The sequence below is a fragment of the Drosophila busckii genome, chromosome X, assembly GCF_011750605.1.
Source record: "Drosophila busckii strain San Diego stock center, stock number 13000-0081.31 chromosome X, ASM1175060v1, whole genome shotgun sequence".
Taxonomy (NCBI): Eukaryota; Metazoa; Arthropoda; class Insecta; order Diptera; family Drosophilidae; genus Drosophila; species Drosophila busckii.
The window spans coordinates 1162100-1178640 of record NC_046608.1 but is presented as its reverse complement, the minus strand read 5'-3'; the positions used below and the strand labels follow the sequence as shown (position 1 = coordinate 1178640).

General features: G+C 41.3%; 1 protein-coding gene across 2 annotated transcripts; it reads left to right on the top strand.

Annotated features, from left to right (window-relative positions):
- Nucleotides 1-830: 830 nt before the first annotated feature.
- Nucleotides 831-8797, top strand: LOC108605656 (homeobox protein B-H2). 2 transcript variants are annotated; one of them, XM_017995443.2, is made up of 4 exons: nucleotides 831-1645; nucleotides 2413-2845; nucleotides 6107-6365; nucleotides 8078-8797. In XM_017995443.2, exons 1-4 carry the CDS (start codon nucleotides 1094-1096, stop codon nucleotides 8685-8687), a joined length of 1854 nt encoding a protein of 617 aa, XP_017850932.2. In that variant the 5' UTR covers nucleotides 831-1093; the 3' UTR covers nucleotides 8688-8797. The 2 variants fall into 2 exon arrangements, with proteins under 2 accessions (XP_017850932.2, XP_017850931.2); XM_017995442.2 differs by having other exon boundaries at nucleotides 832-1645; nucleotides 2410-2845.
- Nucleotides 8798-16541: the final 7744 nt, after the last annotated feature.

Genomic DNA, 16541 nt, shown 5'->3' with positions numbered 1-16541 from the left:
TTAAATGCCAAACAAAAAGTGTTAACAAGCGCAAAAATAACAAAAGCAACACACACACACACACCACAGGCAGCCAAACAAACACACACACACACACACACATACAAAAGAGCAGCTGTATGCTTGAGAGAGAGAGAGAGAGAGAGAGAGAGAGAGAGAGAGAGCGAGCGCGCTATAGGGCACACTGATAAGCGCAAGAGCGTGTGAGTGCGTGAGTTAACCAGTTTAGCGGGGCGGAGCTAACAGATGTTGCTCACAATAGGGTTGCAGCATCCTGAACGGACAGACAGACAGACGGACGGACATAGCGACAAACTGTGGTGAGTTTTGTCATTCATTATGGCAACTGATCAGCAAAGTGCGTAGAGCATTCAGCTTGCTATAAAATGTTTTATGGCAAGTCTACGCTGCGGCCATTGTACAGCACGAGAGAGAGCTACATGGTGAGAGTGAGAGCGAGACTGTGAGAGAGCGAGAGCGCGCACACTGATTGAAGCCTAATGAATGTCAATTGCTGCCAATTACGACCAATAAATGCAGGCAATAGACACAGCCGCAGCAACAACAACAACAAGCACTCAACACGCGAGTGCGAGAAACTCACCACACTTGAGAGAGCGCGTTTCAGACCGAGTGCGCGGGTGTAAGCGAGACAACGACAGGTGCACGCGACTGGTTTCGCTCTCCCCACTGCGTCGACTTGTTTCGCGTTTCGTTTTGAGTTTTTTATTTGCCAGCCAGCTGCTGCTGCTGGTGCTGCTGGTGCTCTGCCGCTTCAGCTCGACTCAGTTTCGGTTGAAAGCCAAAGGCGAGCGGTTGTCTTTGTTAAGCGCGGCTCGATTAATTCAAAGAAATACACAAAACGCAGCTTAACGCGCGCGCTTGCCAACTTGCAACCCAAAGCTGTTGCATGTGCAACACTTTTCACTAACTGTTTGCTCTTGTTTGTTTTTTGCCTGTTCGCCACGTGAATTTATTTATTTTTTTTGAGTTTCCACTTTGAGTTTTGGTGCCGTCGGCAAAATAGAATCAGCGCTCAAGCTCACGCTCAAGCTTAACGCGAGTGACGCGACACGTTGAGCGGCGTTGCCACATGACCACAATGCCACCGGAAATGTCCACAACTACGGCTGCCGTTGGGGACACACCGGGCAGTCTAACGCCCTCGCCCTCGCCCACGGCCACGGCCTCGCAAGCGCCGCGCTCCCGCTTCATGATCACGGACATTCTGGCGGGCAGTGCAGCAGCCGCTGCCGCCGCCGCCGCAGCCGCCGCCGCCGCTGCCATGGCACATGCTGCTGCCGGACGCCGCTCGACCAGTCCGCCGCCTCAGCAGGCCCAGCAGCAGACCCAAGCCCAAAGCCAACAGCAGGCGGCACTGCAGCATTATCTGGCACAGCAGCAACAGTTGCTGCGCTTTGAGCGCGAGCGTGAACGCGAACGCGAGCAATATCATCATGTGGCGCCGCTCCTGGCCCACTTTCCGCCCACGCACTACGCCGTGCTGCAGCAGCAGCAGCAGCAACAACAGCAGCAGCATCCACACGCGCATCTCCATCGCTTTGCGCGACAAGCGTCGGGCGTGGGGGGGCGCGAGGGTTCGCCGCCGCTCAGCAAGGATTGCCAGAGCTCGGCTTGGAGCACTGTAAGTACCAGCAGTTGGCACACGAATTGAGTTCAATTAGTTGACAATAGCGCCGCATAGGTGGCGCTGTAGTGCAAGCATGAGAGTTAACTTAGAGACAGAGAATTTGTTTATAACTTTTACTTATTTATTTCGAATAGCAACTAATTGCTTTAGTTTATTTTGTTTATGCTTTACGCTTAGCGCTGAGAGATTTTTCTTGTTTCCTTGTTGTTGTTTTAATATTAACAAAAATATTTAATACTTATTTGAAGTTTAATAGCGTCGAGGCCTTCAGCTCAATTTAATGTTCATCAATTCAATACAATTCTTCAAATTGCAGTTATATATACATATATTGTATAGTTCAGTTATATATTTTATATATATTAGCATGTGTCTTATTTTTAAAGTTTTGTGTGATTTTAAAGACTTTAAAGATATTTGGCAACTATAAATTTTTCAAATAATCTGTTTTTAGCAAAAGCTTAACAAAATAATAAGCGCATTATATTACAAAATACAGACTCACTGCTATATATACACAAATATTTCTATATGATATTTATTTAAATTATAAATTATATAGATTTACATTATATGCTCGTTTGCTCATTAGTTTGATATAGCAAAGGCTATAGAATATATTATTATATATTATTTTATTGGTATTTGTTTGTTAGCCAAGTCCTAAGCTGTTGCATTTAGTTAAAGCCCTTTACTCAATTGCCGCCAACTTTTGCTTTCTATTCCAACAACAACAAACGCACAACGACGACCTGCAGCAGCAGCAACTTAATTCGCCAGCGCATGCACATCCGCAGCATCCGTTGGCCCATCATCCGCATCCGCATGCGCATTCGCATTCGCATTCGCATTCGCATTCCCATCAGCATCAGCATCATCATCAGTTGCAACTGGAACGGGAACGCATCGAGGCGCTGGCGTTGCAGCGTCATGTTGGGCATGTTCCGGGCTCTGCGGCCGCCGTTGCCGCTGCAGTCGCTGGTCATGTGGACGCGCATGATGAACGTTCGCGTTCGCCGCTGCTGCTGCATTCGCTGGGCGGCAACAACAACAACAACAACAACAGCAGCAGCAACAATCATAACAACAACAACAACAATGGCAATGCCAGCGGCTTGTTGCTGGGCGGTGCCGGCAGCAGCATCAGCGGAGATCAGGCCAGCACCATAGACGACAGCGACAGCGATGATTGTGGTAAGTGTTGCAAACAAAATGAAACAGACACGTGTAAGCAGCAAGGGGGTGGGGTGGGTTGGGCATGTTAATAAACTTGCAAAATTAATTTATTTATCGCAGTCAGCTGCGCTGCTTGGCAACTCGCTACCCTTGGAACAGAGCAACGAGTCCAACCCCTCCCCTACCTCTCCCCCCTCCCCACCACTTAGCGCGCTCTCGCTTAAGCACATGCAACAATTTAATTGATTTTAATGTCGTTTTCGCTTTTGTTGTTGCTGCTGTTGCTGTTGCTGCTTTTTATTATTATTATTTATTTGTTAAGCGCTTTTAAACGTTATGTAAATTATGACAAATTACTATTAAATAGTCGTAAACGTGCGTTGGAAATTGATTTCGTTGCTTTTGTTGATAACAAAAAGTTGAAATTAACGTTGATATTGTTGTTGAATTCATTTATTGTTTACGCTTTAGAAACTTTTTGACGAAAGTGCCAAACTTGGTGGCTGGCGATCATTAAAGATTTTATAGCAACAACAAAGAAAATGTTTAAAACAATTTTACGCACATTATTTGAAATGTTGAACTTAATTTACAATTTGCGTTGGACTTGTGCCAATGACAATTAACAAATTAAAGCAATAGCTAAAATTCATTAGGCAAACAGTTAGAAAGGGCGAGACGATTCGATTTGAACGCACAAAATTATTAAAAGCACATAAAAAAAATAAAAAAACAAAACCAAAGCAATAAATGTAGCAACAACAAAAAGAACAACAAGCCCACACAGACAGACGGACGGACGGACGGACGGACGGACGTACAGTGGGGCAAGTTTTAAGCCCACGCTGCGTGGCCTATACGAAATGAAAGCAACAACGTTTATAATTCTGTTTTGTTGCTGCTTTTAACGGCTTAATCGAAGACAGAGCTAAAAGTTGTTGCTGTTGCTGTTGCTCATCATTCAAATTTGGCTTCAAGGCGTCGTCACTCGCGTGTCACTTGAGACGCGTGCGAGCGACAGTTGCTGGCAAGCAGCAAAAAGGATCAACGAGGATTGTCAACAAACCGGCTTGAGCTCATTTCTTTTTGGGCTATATCGATAGCAAAGTCGCTGCACGTTTGAAATTGAGCCTTGAGTTGAGTCGCTCCCCCCTCCCCCCCTCAGTCGCTTGTCAAATCAGCTGTGCACTGATGCGACTGGACAAGCAGATTCGAGTGTCTGCACACACACCTTGGCAAAGTCCAGACGCTTGCATTCCTTTCAATTTTTTACGCAAATTTATTAATTGAAATTGATATGCTGCAAATTTTGGTACAATTTCGAAGTTTGTTATTGAACTTGAACTCTTCGTTGGCTTCCAACAATAAATCGCGTGTAGAATTTTAGCATAACAAGTGCGGAAGCAACAAGTTCGTTGCCTAAGTCTTTCGTTTTTGGGTATGCGCGCATTTAATTTACCGTTATGCAACATGTTGCATTTTTGCTGCACATTATCAAAATGCTGATAAACGTTTAACAACAACAAGCGAGCGAGCGAGCGCTTTGTTGTTGTTGTTGTTGTTGTTGTAATTATTGTTGGCTTAATTAAAATGCAAAAAGGCCAATTGCAAATATGTTGCTGCCATGCGCAATTAAATGCAGACGAATGCAAGCAACAAACAGCAAACAGCAAAACTTGGTTAACTGCCAGTCGTCAGAAGGAAGTTGCTGGCGTTGACTGCGACGTCGCTGCCGCTGCTGCTGCTGCTGCTGCTGCTCTTGTTGTTGCTGTTGTCTGCACACTTAAGCATGTTTAATACAGTTTAGCCACAAGCACTTAATTACTAATGCGAATGCAAGCCAAACCGATTAGGTGCAGCCACTGTGTGCACATGTGTGTGTGTGTGTGTGTGTGGGAGAGAGAGCGAGCGAGTGAGAGCGAGAGCGCGCAACAGTGCATGGCATGATGCGGAAATGTTTTGCTAGCTTGACTGCAACCAAAAGCAGCAGCAGACATTGCAGAAGCTTTTGCTGCTGCTGCTGGCAGCTGCTTTGCTTTATTACTGGTTTAGCTACTCGCATAGTCGAAACAAAAGCAAATAATAATAAAATGTAAAAACAAAATAACTGTTAACATGCATGTCTGCTGTCGACTTGGGCAGTTACTCACTCACTCACAAAATAAAGTAAAACAAATTTGAAATTAAAGTGTGAGAAGTTAGCTTACAACAAAATGTGGCATTAATGTAAAAAACTTGTTTGAGCTGCGCTTAAAAAAAAGAAAATCAATTTTCATTTTAGTCTTTAGCACAAGCTTCAATCAACAAAACAACAAAACAAATTATTATTAAAAATATCTATATTGTTATATTTACTATGTTAACAAGCAAAAGTTTACTATGCCACTTTTAATTATAATAAATAAATAAAGAAAGTGCTCTAAAGTCAGTTAGCTGAAAATATTATAATGATATTTGCTATTATAATAAGGCTATAAGGCTGAATATGTTTTAGTTTGTTAATTGTTAAAATTATATAAAAAAAAAAAATGATTTTGTGTTACATATGCTGATTTCTTAGAAATGCAGCTATGAATTCTTTTTGCTGCTTTGCTATAAGTAAAAAAATTATTTAAGCTGAATAATTTTTTCTTACAATATTTGCATTAGTTTTTTTTATAGCATTATAGTTTATATAAAATTCAAATAAATTATAATTGAAATTTTATTTCTATTGATTTGCTATGACATAAAATTTTGTTTACTTAAATTCTTTAAAGTTTGTGACATTGCAACACTTTTGAAACTAAATTTTGATGTTGGCAACAATTTGTTGTGCCTCTCTGTTGCAGTCGTTGCAGCTTTAAGCACTGCGATTTGTATATACATATATAGCTCATATATATGTTTATGGAATACGTTAACTGTAGCTTCCTTTCACACGTTTTCCGCATAAAAAGGTACAAAGAGCGCCGATGAGTTTTCATGATTTAAACTGGAAATTACAGCGCTGCTTGTTATTGCTGCTGCTGCTGCTGCTGCTTATTTATTTGTTGTTGTTGTTGTTGTAATTTGTGCTCATAAAGTGTTTAATTGCAAATTAGCAGTGGCATGCCACAGTTAAAGGCAGAGCGAACTTGAGCTGAGCGCATCCATCAGTGGCAACTTTGTTATTATCCGACGACTGTTGCATGTATGGCAGCCATAAAAAAAAAAGAAACAACAGATTGCAAGCGAGATAGCAATAGTTGTAGAGCGAGCGAGCATATAGTGATTGTTTTATTTTGTTTTTATTTACAGGCGGCAAGGATGATGACGGCGAGGATAGTTTGAAAAATGGCAACGGCGGCGGCGGCGGCGCCAATGGCGATAGCCATTTGGGCATGAGTCTGAGCAAGAAGCAGCGCAAGGCGCGCACCGCATTCACCGATCATCAGCTGCAGACGCTGGAGAAGTCCTTTGAGCGTCAGAAATACTTGAGCGTGCAGGATCGCATGGAGTTGGCCAATAAACTGGAGCTGAGCGATTGCCAGGTGAAGACTTGGTATCAAAATCGCAGGTGAGTTGCCCAGGCGGTGCCTTTGACTAGACTAGCTATGTATGTGTGTGTGTGTGTGTGTATTGCTAATCAGCGGCTTTTATGCTAACGCCCATTTCTTCGCGCACTTTTCCAATAAAAATGATTTTAATGGATCTTTAACAAACACAGGCAGTTCTTACAGCTGCCCCACCTCACCACCCCCCTACCCACTACACATGCTTAGCTTACCCCGTTGGCAGCTTTAGTGTTAATCCCCCAAGCGACCGGTTCCAAATCAGCTTGACGCTGTTTATGCCTTTTCTCTCTCTGCCGCTGCCGCTGCCTCTTTCATTCATTTGTCTGTCTATGTGTGTCTGTCTGTGTGTGTGTGTTTTGTTTATTTATATTTTTTTAATGCTGATTGCTTAATTTGCTGCATTTTGCGCAAGAGTCGTAAAATGTTTTGCTGTTTATTAAATGAGCTGTTTACTTTTTTTCCCCCATTTCATTCTTCGATTTCGTTTTATTATTAAGTTTGTTGCCTTTTTATATTTTTTATATGCCGCACAAGTTTGTTGCCTAGCCTGGGCCTAGCAACTAGAGCAAACTACACCAATACCAATAGACAAACGAATTTAGTTTTTATAAATAGCTGCCCAAAGTCGTCGCTGCCTTATTACGTTTAATAGCATTTTATTTATATATCTATTTTTCCATTTTTAATTATTGCCCAATGACTTGTCACATTTCGTTTGGGGGCACTAACGACACGTCGCTTCCCTCAACAAAATGCCCCTGAGCGCACTCGCTCCAACCGGATATTAAAGATAATTGCTCAAGTGTCTCCCAACTCGAACTCTGAATGCTCTGCTAAGTGAGCAGCAGCTGCGTGAGAAATTCGACGTTGGTTTGCAAATTGAACGATGAGCGAAGTAATCAAATTGCTTCTCCTTCTTATGGATCGATTGGATCGATCCTTTCAGGCGCTGCTGTCCTCTCCCCATTAGACAGCCCATGGGACACTTGCTGTATCGCCCACTCTGCCTTCGCTCCTTTGTCAACTCTCTGTTTGCACAGCCTTTTTGGCTGTAGCTTCGTCCTTTAGCCTAGCCTAGCTCAGTCTCATGTTTAGCTCTTTTAGCTTCAATTTCATTTTTGTAGCCTCGAACACTTCACTCAATTCATTTGGCTGCTCAACTTGTTATCCTTACATTTATTGTTATAATTATTTATATCCTGTCGCTCAACTTGACTTTTGCCTCTCCCAAAAAAGGATCAACGACATGTTTTTTCCTTTCGTTAAACATTTTCACAGCTGCGCGCAATGAATGCGCAAAAATTGAATTTTTTTTGTTTTTCTATTTTTTTAAACTGGCGCCTAGACGTAATTAAAGGATTTGCCAGCTCACTCGCTGCCAGGGCGTGCTCTTAACAATTAGTCCTGCATCCAGTTAGGCTCTCTCGCTTTCACTTTGGGCTGAGGCGGCGGCTGAGGCTGCGGCTGAGGCTGAGGCTGAGGCTGATAAATGACAAAACAATTAAGTGCGAAATATAAACAGCAATAATAGGCTAAAGTCCTTCTGGGCCTGGGCCACACACAGCAGGCGGCAAGGACACGCGCAGTCAGCGGCATGAGTCGGCAACTTTTTCGAGTGATTAATAACAGCTGACAGGGGCGTGGCGGGGGCAATGCTAGTTTTTTAACAAACTGTACTTTATCTCTTGCTCTTTCTCTCTCGCTCTATTTGTAGAACCAAATGGAAGCGCCAGACCGCTGTGGGACTGGAGCTGCTCGCCGAGGCGGGCAACTATGCCGCCTTTCAGCGCCTCTATGGCGGTGCCACGCCCTACTTGAGCGCCTGGCCCTACGCAGCCGCCGCCGCTGCCCAAACGCCACACGGCGGCCCGCCCTCCGCCATCGACATCTACTACCGCCAAGCAGCCGCCGCCGCCGCGCTCCAGAAGCCCGCGCTGCCCGCCTCCTACATGTATCCCAGCCGCATGCCCCCGGGCATGACGCTGCCCGGCATGCCGCCCCCGCCCGGCGCCACGCCCATGATGGGAGGCTACTATGCGCCGGCGCTGCCGCCGCGCGAACGCGAACGGGAACGCTCGCCCGCCACCAGCCAGAGCGCCAACAGCGAGGCAGACTACGAGCGCAGCAGCAGCAGTCGCCAGCGCCTGCAGACGCCCAGTCCGCCGCTCAATCCGGGCAGTCCGCCGCCGCGCCGCGAAGAGTCCGCCGCATTGGCTGCCAGCAAGAGCGCGTCGCCGCCAGCGCTGCCGCCGCCGCCGCTGGAGCAGCACACGCCGCATGAAGTCGAGGACGATGAGGATGAGGAGCTGGCGCTGGAGGTGTAAACAGCAGCTGGACGTGAACGCTTCATACACTTGAGCTGGATCTCAGACGGTGACGCAGATGCTCAAAAAAAAAAAAAAAACTAAATCTCGTTACGGCCGCACATCAAACAAATCTACATAAATCTATAGAAATTAATATATTTTTTTTTGAGTAAACTTAAATATTTAATAGAAAGAAAAAAAACCTAGCTTAGCCAGTTTTTTTTTTTGTAAATTTTTTGTAAATAGCTAAAATTAAGCAAGCCCCAATTTTTTTTTTACACTCACATAATTTTTTTTTGTGCCTAAACTTAAGCTGTGTGTTTTATGTGTAGCAAAACAAAAGATGAAATTAAAAATAAAAAAACGTATATATGCAAAAATGAATTTATAATAATGCAAGTTTTATTGAAAACATGGTAAGGAACATTGAACAAACTTTAACGCTTTGAAAATTTATTTTTTCTATAGCAAAAATCAATCAAAAGCAAAAATCTTTTTTTTATACAATAATTGCAAGTTTTTGCCTAAATTTATTAACAATCAAAATACATTTTTTGGCTTTTCTTAAATTTATTTGCTTTGTCGTAATTTTTCTTTTCTGAAAAAAAATCATCTGAGTTTATTTCAAAAGTTTTACTTTATTATTGTTTAATATACAATAAACTTACATTTTTAGCTTTGTTGAAAATAATAAATTCTTAAATTTAATTAGCCTGAGAATTTCAACTCAGCAAGTTTTGTGATAAAAGTTTTCTGAGTGCATTTTTCTTTGCTAAAAAAATATTAGTCTCAGTTTATTTCAAAAGTCTTGTTTTATTTACAATATACATATATTTTTAGTTTGTAGAAAAATGTATTATTATTTTTTTTGAATTTGTTAGATATTTTAAGGGCATGATGAGCTTATTTTCCAAGAGTTTAAAAGTCAAGAGTGAAATGCAATAAAAAAAAATATTATTTGCATTAGATATATTTTATTTTTGTTACTCGCTTTAGTTGTAAATATTTAGAGTATAGCTTAGTTAACAAATTTTTAACTTTGCGCTATTGAAAGCGCATCGAGATGTGCGGCCTGCTGTATTTGGCATTTAAGCTTTTGTTGTTGCAACTCACAACAGCAACTGTTGTTGCTCTGAAGTGACTGCAGCAACTTGAAGTGGCCAGCGGCAACTTTTCTCAGCAGAGTCCAAGGCGCTGCTCATGCTCGTTCTCGATCTCGATCTCGATCTCAAGCTGAAGCTGCAGCTCAAGTGCCATCAGACTAATGCAAGCTGACACACGAGCCGCCGTTAAACGCACCGCCAACCCGCTAAGAGGGGAGCGGGCTCTTGTTAAAGTTAAACTTCAACTTGAAATCAATAGGCCACTTGGCCACTTGGCTGCCCTGTTGGCCACTTGAAAAACTGTTGCATTTTGTGGGCTGCTCGCCTGGGAAGCAAACCGCGCCTGCTCCTGCTCCTGCTCCTGCTCCTTAAACTGCTCACTTACAAATTGTTAACATTTGCCCAAAAAGAATAAAAAGAATAACGTTGCTCAGTTGGCAAGTTCGCGAGCTCGGAACGCTCTGGAGTTTCTGGAGTGGCGTGTCGCCAGCGTAACGCTTTCTAATTGAGTTGCCAACCCTTGTGCTCAGCTTGGGTCTGGATTTGGGCTGGGGGTTGTGCGAGCTACCCCGCTGTTTGTTATTGTTGTTGCTGTTTACATGCCGCTTTGCCATTTTCGCTACAATTTTTTTTTTTTTTTTTTTTATGACAATCTCATTGCGCTTAATGTTAACGCTCTTAATTTATGGGGTTGCCAGCTAAGCGAATTCAATTTGCCTGCAACACGCACCCCCACCCTCTCGACAATGTCTACAATCAAAGTTCTCAGCTCTGGGCTCAGGGACTGAGACTGAAACTGCGTGAAGTGGCTGCGTTCAAGTTTGCTATGGGCCAAAAGTCGCAAGTCCTTGTCAAGAGAGCTCGATTTGTGCGTATCCTTGACGCTGCCGCCTCGACTCTATGCCCAACGCCTCTGTAACAAATTGATTATATGTTGCGGTTTTCCAATCGCTCGATTTGAATTTTTATGAGTGGCCCGCGCACTTATAAATTTATGAGTGGCACACAAGTGACGCAGGACGCAGGACGCAGCACGCAGGACACAGGACCGTGCGAAACTTTTGGCTCACACAAATCGATTGATGATGACTTCAGCTATTAGCATAATAATTTATAAATACTTATCAATTATTTATTAGTTTGCAACTTAAATAGTTCTCTAAGTAATAAAAAAAGATTTGAAATTAAGTTCAAATTAATACGTTGCTAGCCAATTAGCTTAGCCAGGGCTTTTAAATAATTAAATAGTAAAGCTTATTTTTATTTGAGCTGTTAACTAAGCGTTGATTCAAAATAATTGAATTAATTTATTTTATTATTTGTTTGTTTTGTTTAGAATCAAACTGATGGATTATGGAAAATAATGAAAACTTCAGTTTCTAAGCAGGTTTTCCTTTTAAAGAGCAGCCAATACTTAGCTACAAAGCCTCACACTATTTGTTGACGGCAAACTTAAGTTTATTTATGTTATATAGGCAAATCTCAAAAATTACTTAAACCAAAAACATTTGAATTTAAGGCTGAATAAATTTACAGCCAGCAAATTAGAGCAACAAGTACAACAACAGACTTAAGCTATTTATATTTTAAATACACATATTTAACTTACTTAATTCTTAATTGTTTTAGACTATCGATCAGCCGATTAGATCGACTAACATGCGTGCGCTGCTAATTGAAATTATTTAAATATAACAAATGGAGCTTAAAATAATGAGCTCAAAGCTGGCAATAGTAGTAGAAGAAGAAGTTAACAGCACTAAAATAAAATCATGTTCAGTTATATGTTTAAAGTGACTATTGATGCCTTTGGGCGGACAAGATCCAATTACAGTCCTGAAATGGTAGCAAAATTGAAGTGCAAGGCAAATGAAAAATAAGAAATCAAAAAACTTGACTTAAATTTCATATTTCAATGCAATAAATAATAAATAAATAAAACTAAATCCTACAAATAATTGGGCTTAATTAATAATTTAATGGACGAAATTAATTAATGCCTGAAGTTGGAAGTAGCAGTACAGTTTTTATTTATTTATTTATTTAATGTCAACTAAGCAGTCGACAGCAAAAGAAAAAATTACATTATAGTATTTTTATATACAAAATATGTAAAATTAAATTTAAAGGTAATTTATAATTAAATCTTTATTTTTTAAAACCTTAAATATTGGGAGTGTTAACAGACTACATTTGTTGCAAGATTGGGGCACCCAGAAACCCAATCAGATTCTGGATTAAAAGTTAATTGTTAATATTTAAGTAAGTTAAGATACAACGCTTAGTAATAAACTCTGAGGTCTCTGTGTTGATAACAGAATAAAGTTTATTATAATCAGCACAGAGAACTCGAAGAGGCTCATGCAGTAAATAGTTAGTTGTGCAAACGTTAAGAGTTAAGGGAACAAAATTTCGAGTATACCTAACAGGAACCGAGAAATTAAGTTGACCCAACAAATATGAAAAATCAATTTCCCCTTTAATTAATTTAATCAGTTCAGTTGACTGTTGATTGTTTTTATTGCTCTCTTTACCTTTTTCATCTGCAGCTTTTGTTGGTACTAAATTTACTTCAGTTTCAGCTATTGCTGTGAATTCTAATAAAAGCTACAGCCTTAAAAATAGATCCTGGCTGGAAGCTGGCTTCAATTTCTGCTACTTCTAGGACTCATATAGGAATTTTATGGCGCTGATAAGTTCGCCTGACATTGAGCAAAGCGAGAAGGAAGCGCCTGCAATGCTGTCTAATTGGTTGAGTTGTTGTTGTTTTTTATGCATGCAGCATGTGGCATGTGGCATTGTGTGAGGCTAATTTGTCACAGGACATGAGGACGCATAAAAGGCGTACAGCATGTGGAGCTGGGGCGAGGACTGAGGCGCTTTTGGCATTACACAGGCAATTTGTTGCGCACAATGGCCTAAAAAACAAGTAACCAAGCAAGCAAAGCAAGTAAGTAAGTAAGCAAGTATGGAAGAAGAAGCAGCAGCAGCAGCAGCCATTTGCCGCTAGCAGCAGCAGTTAAGCGTCGACGTGGCCAGGACATGGCCAGGACATTGGCGTTTCCGTTATCAATAAATTTGTGCGCTTAAATGCGTGTTTATCGAATTAGATGACACACTTTGAGGCACACACACACACACACACACGCGCTGGAATTGATTTGGCCTCTGACGGATGCCCGGATGTGCTCTCTGGTTATTTATGTGTGTTGCATGTGGCACGTACAGTGCTCGCAGCTCGCGCTCTAAGCTGAAGTTCAAGGGTTCGTTTGGCAAGGTTACAACAATATTGAGTTACCAATCGTTATGCGTTTGGCTTTTTAGCTGCCCCAACTGCTCATGCTGCTGCTGATGCTTCTTCTTCTTCTTATTGAAGCTGGCGGCCTACTTGAAATAGCCAAATGGCATTGTGGCGCCACACAGCAGCAAAAATCGATTTGTCGGTGGGCCCTCGGTCGCCAGTTAAACGTTGCAAATTACTCAAAACTGCGACTGCGGCTGCGGCTTGCAACAGCAACAGCAACAGCAACAGCAACAACAACAACAGCAGCAACATTGTCGGCTACTGGTTTTTTGAACCTGCAACACAATTTGCATGCGTTGGGCTTGCTTGGTTAACGATTCAGTTACAGATTCCAATGCCCCCAAGTTTCATCTTCGATTTGGCTGCAGCTTTAGTGATGAGCAGCACTTAAACTTAATGACTTATTAACAAGTAATTAAAGCATGAAAATAAGCGTTATTTTAAATAAAATATATATAAACATATAGTGTATATATATATTATATATTGCTTTAGCGCCCATCTCTAGCTCGTGCTGTCTGCTTCGATTTGCAATTCGTTTCGCAATTGCATTTGCGGTTTATCAATTTGTTGTTTCATTTCTTTTATTTTCTTTAATCTCAATTAATTCTAACTGTGCAAAGCAATCAGCTAACACACACACACACACACATACACAGACAGTCTTGTGTAGCCTTTTTTGGGCGCGCGGCACACGCCAATGTCAAAAGGTTCTCACAGTTGTTGGATTCCCAGTTATGAGCTACGTAAGTCGACACCGCTTGAGACTGGAGCTGGAGCTGAAGTTGGCGCCCAAGTGCCGTTAGTTTGAGCTGGAATGTGAGCTGCGTCTTGGGTGTGGCCCACACGTATGTGTGTGTGTGTGTGGTCCTTTGGCCCATTTAATAGCAAGTCAAGCCTTTTACGCTGCGGCACGTGCGACTTTGCTGTTGACTCTGACTCTAACTTCTGAGCCTGCTCAACTGTAGCTAAACAACGCCAGCGGCCACGAATTACGCATTACGCATTACGCATTACGTTCGTCCTGCCGTAAGGCGTTGAGGCTGCACATGAACCTGGACCGGACCGCAAGCTGTGCAAGTAGCCAGCGGCATATTAAACTTGTGCTCGAGTCTTCGACTTCGACTGCGATCAATGCACATGTTAATGCCAATACAAAAGGCCCGAAAAAAAAACCAAACAAAACAAAAGTAACAATGCATATTGCCTGATGCCTCATGCCGCATGCCTCATGCCCTGTTGCCCAGAAAGCAAACAGTTGCACATTGGTATCCAATTACCCAGTGGCTGGGCGAACGAATCCGAAGTCAGCCTCAGCCTGGGCCAATTTTCAATTGTGCCACGGCCAAAAAGGCAACAGCAGGCGATGAAAATACTTCGCCTGGCACGCCATCCACATGCAACAGCAACAGCAACAGAACAAAAAAACGCACGAGGGGTTGCACACACACACACACAGCACGAGGGCTACTCCAACAGTTCAACGTGCAGAAGAAGCGTAAGCATTACAAATGGCAAGCTAAACAAACTATTAGTTATTTTTCAATTAAGTTTTTAGCATCAGTTTCAACTCATATTTATTTTATTTATTGCAAAAGCTTAACAGCCATAAAGTAGCTTAGGTTAATGTATTTATATTTGTATTTTCTGTATTTCAGCTTAGTTACTAAAAAAAACCTTTGAACTTTTCATCTTAAATGTTTTTATTTATTAAAAGTTATAAAAACCTTGTGCATAAAAATTTATTTTCAATATTTTTATTTATTGCGTATAAATCTTTTAAATTATACAGCTGCTATGAAGTTTAATTTTAATTAAATTTATTTCTTTTTCAAATTATTAACTATGCAGCTATTATTATTATTATTTGTATTTGTTGGCATAAAATTAAATTAAGCTTAAATTTTACTTACTTGAAATTCATTAAATGCTTTTAATTTTATGAAAATATTGTACATATGAAATTAGTAAATTAAAATGTGTTTATTTCTTAATTTTATTATTATTGATTTTTTTTTAATTTTTGTGCATATTAAAATTACAAATTGGTACTTTATACATTGACAATTTGAATGTTTTTCTTTAATTTGAAGCTTTGAAATTGATTTGAAACTAATGCTGAAAAGTAAACATATATTATATTAAAAAGCAATAAGTATAGCTTGTTAGCTCGCAAACTTTGCTGGCGACCCTCGCGCCAGCAACTTGAGCATGTTCACAAATTTGAATACAAGCATTGCAACGCGTCCTTGGCTCGTGCTGTTGCTTTGTACTCACCTCGCTCACGCTCCTCCATCCTGTTGGCGAAGTGCAGCCACTGTCTGTGTGTGCGTGTGTGTGTGTGTGTGTATTTAAATTATAATTTGTGCGCCTTAATTCCTTTTGTATTTGACTGCTCGTTTGCTAATTTGACAGTTGTCAGAGTTTGGTTCATTCTTCTCTGTTTTTGGACGTCAGTTGGCCAATGCCTGTGCCCATTTTCATTACAGTTTTCCATTACGATTTTCATTCGACAGACACACATAAAGCATTTTCCATTTCCATTTCCATTTCCATTTCGATGCATCAAAATTGGCTTTGGGTGCGAGTGCGAGCTGCGAGCTGCGAGTGGCCGCAGGCTCATAATAATTTGTCATCAATTAGCCGAGGGTGTTGATGTGCGCGGTAAACCAAGTGGAAGTAGGCAGAGCACCCCGTCGTCCTGCCTTGTCGCGTAGCATACGCTCTCAGTCCCCCCCACCCCCGCACTCAGGATATGCATGCGGAGTCGTCCTAATGCCTATTTTGAGTTCAAGTACCGCCTGTTGTTGCTGCTGCTGCTGCTGCTGCTGTTGCCAATTACTTTTGATTATTATTTTGATGTACACTTTATACTTCAATTCCCACAGCGCGCATCTGTAGCAAGCGTTGCATGGAGTGGTGGAGTGGGTGGTGGGTTGGGCAGCTCAAATTGCACTTGAAGCTTTTGATGACAATTGCTGCACAGATTTGATTACAACATGCAGATAAGCTCACAAAATAAATTCACAAAATTGAAATTCATAACTTGAAAATAATTGAAATAACTTTGAAAAACACGTTCGATCAGTTTGTAGAGTATTGAGTATTGGCGCTGGAAAAACGCGGCTAATTGATTTGATTAGCATTTGTTTTTGCTTTTGTTGTGGGCCTTATCAGGCGCCATAAAATCCCTAACAAAGTACTCGTAAAAAGTGAAATTTAAATCGCATAAAATACGATAGCAAATTCACGATATACAAGCACATTCACTTAAAGTGTATCTGGCCGTCTGTCCGTCTGTCCGTCTGTCTCGATGTCTGTCTGTCGCTTAAAATATATAAATTCAGCACTTATCTTTAAGCAAAATGTTAACTTAATTAGTTAATTACTCTAAAGCCATTTTCAACAAAATGCGCCAACAACAAAAACAAAACAAAATATTGAAATTCGTTCAGTGACAAGCGC

What these genes read in the sequence shown, in the direction of transcription:
- LOC108605656 (XM_017995442.2), top strand. Translation starts at nt 1,094, where the DNA reads ATGACCACAATGCCACCGGAAATGTCCACAACTACGGCTGCCGTTGGG. An exon ending in CAGCGACAGCGATGATTGTG is followed by an intron (nt 2,846 to 6,106) that starts GTAAGTGTTGCA and finishes TTTTATTTACAG; the next exon opens with GCGGCAAGGATGATGACGGC. An exon ending in ACTTGGTATCAAAATCGCAG is followed by an intron (nt 6,366 to 8,077) that starts GTGAGTTGCCCA and finishes CTCTATTTGTAG; the next exon opens with AACCAAATGGAAGCGCCAGA.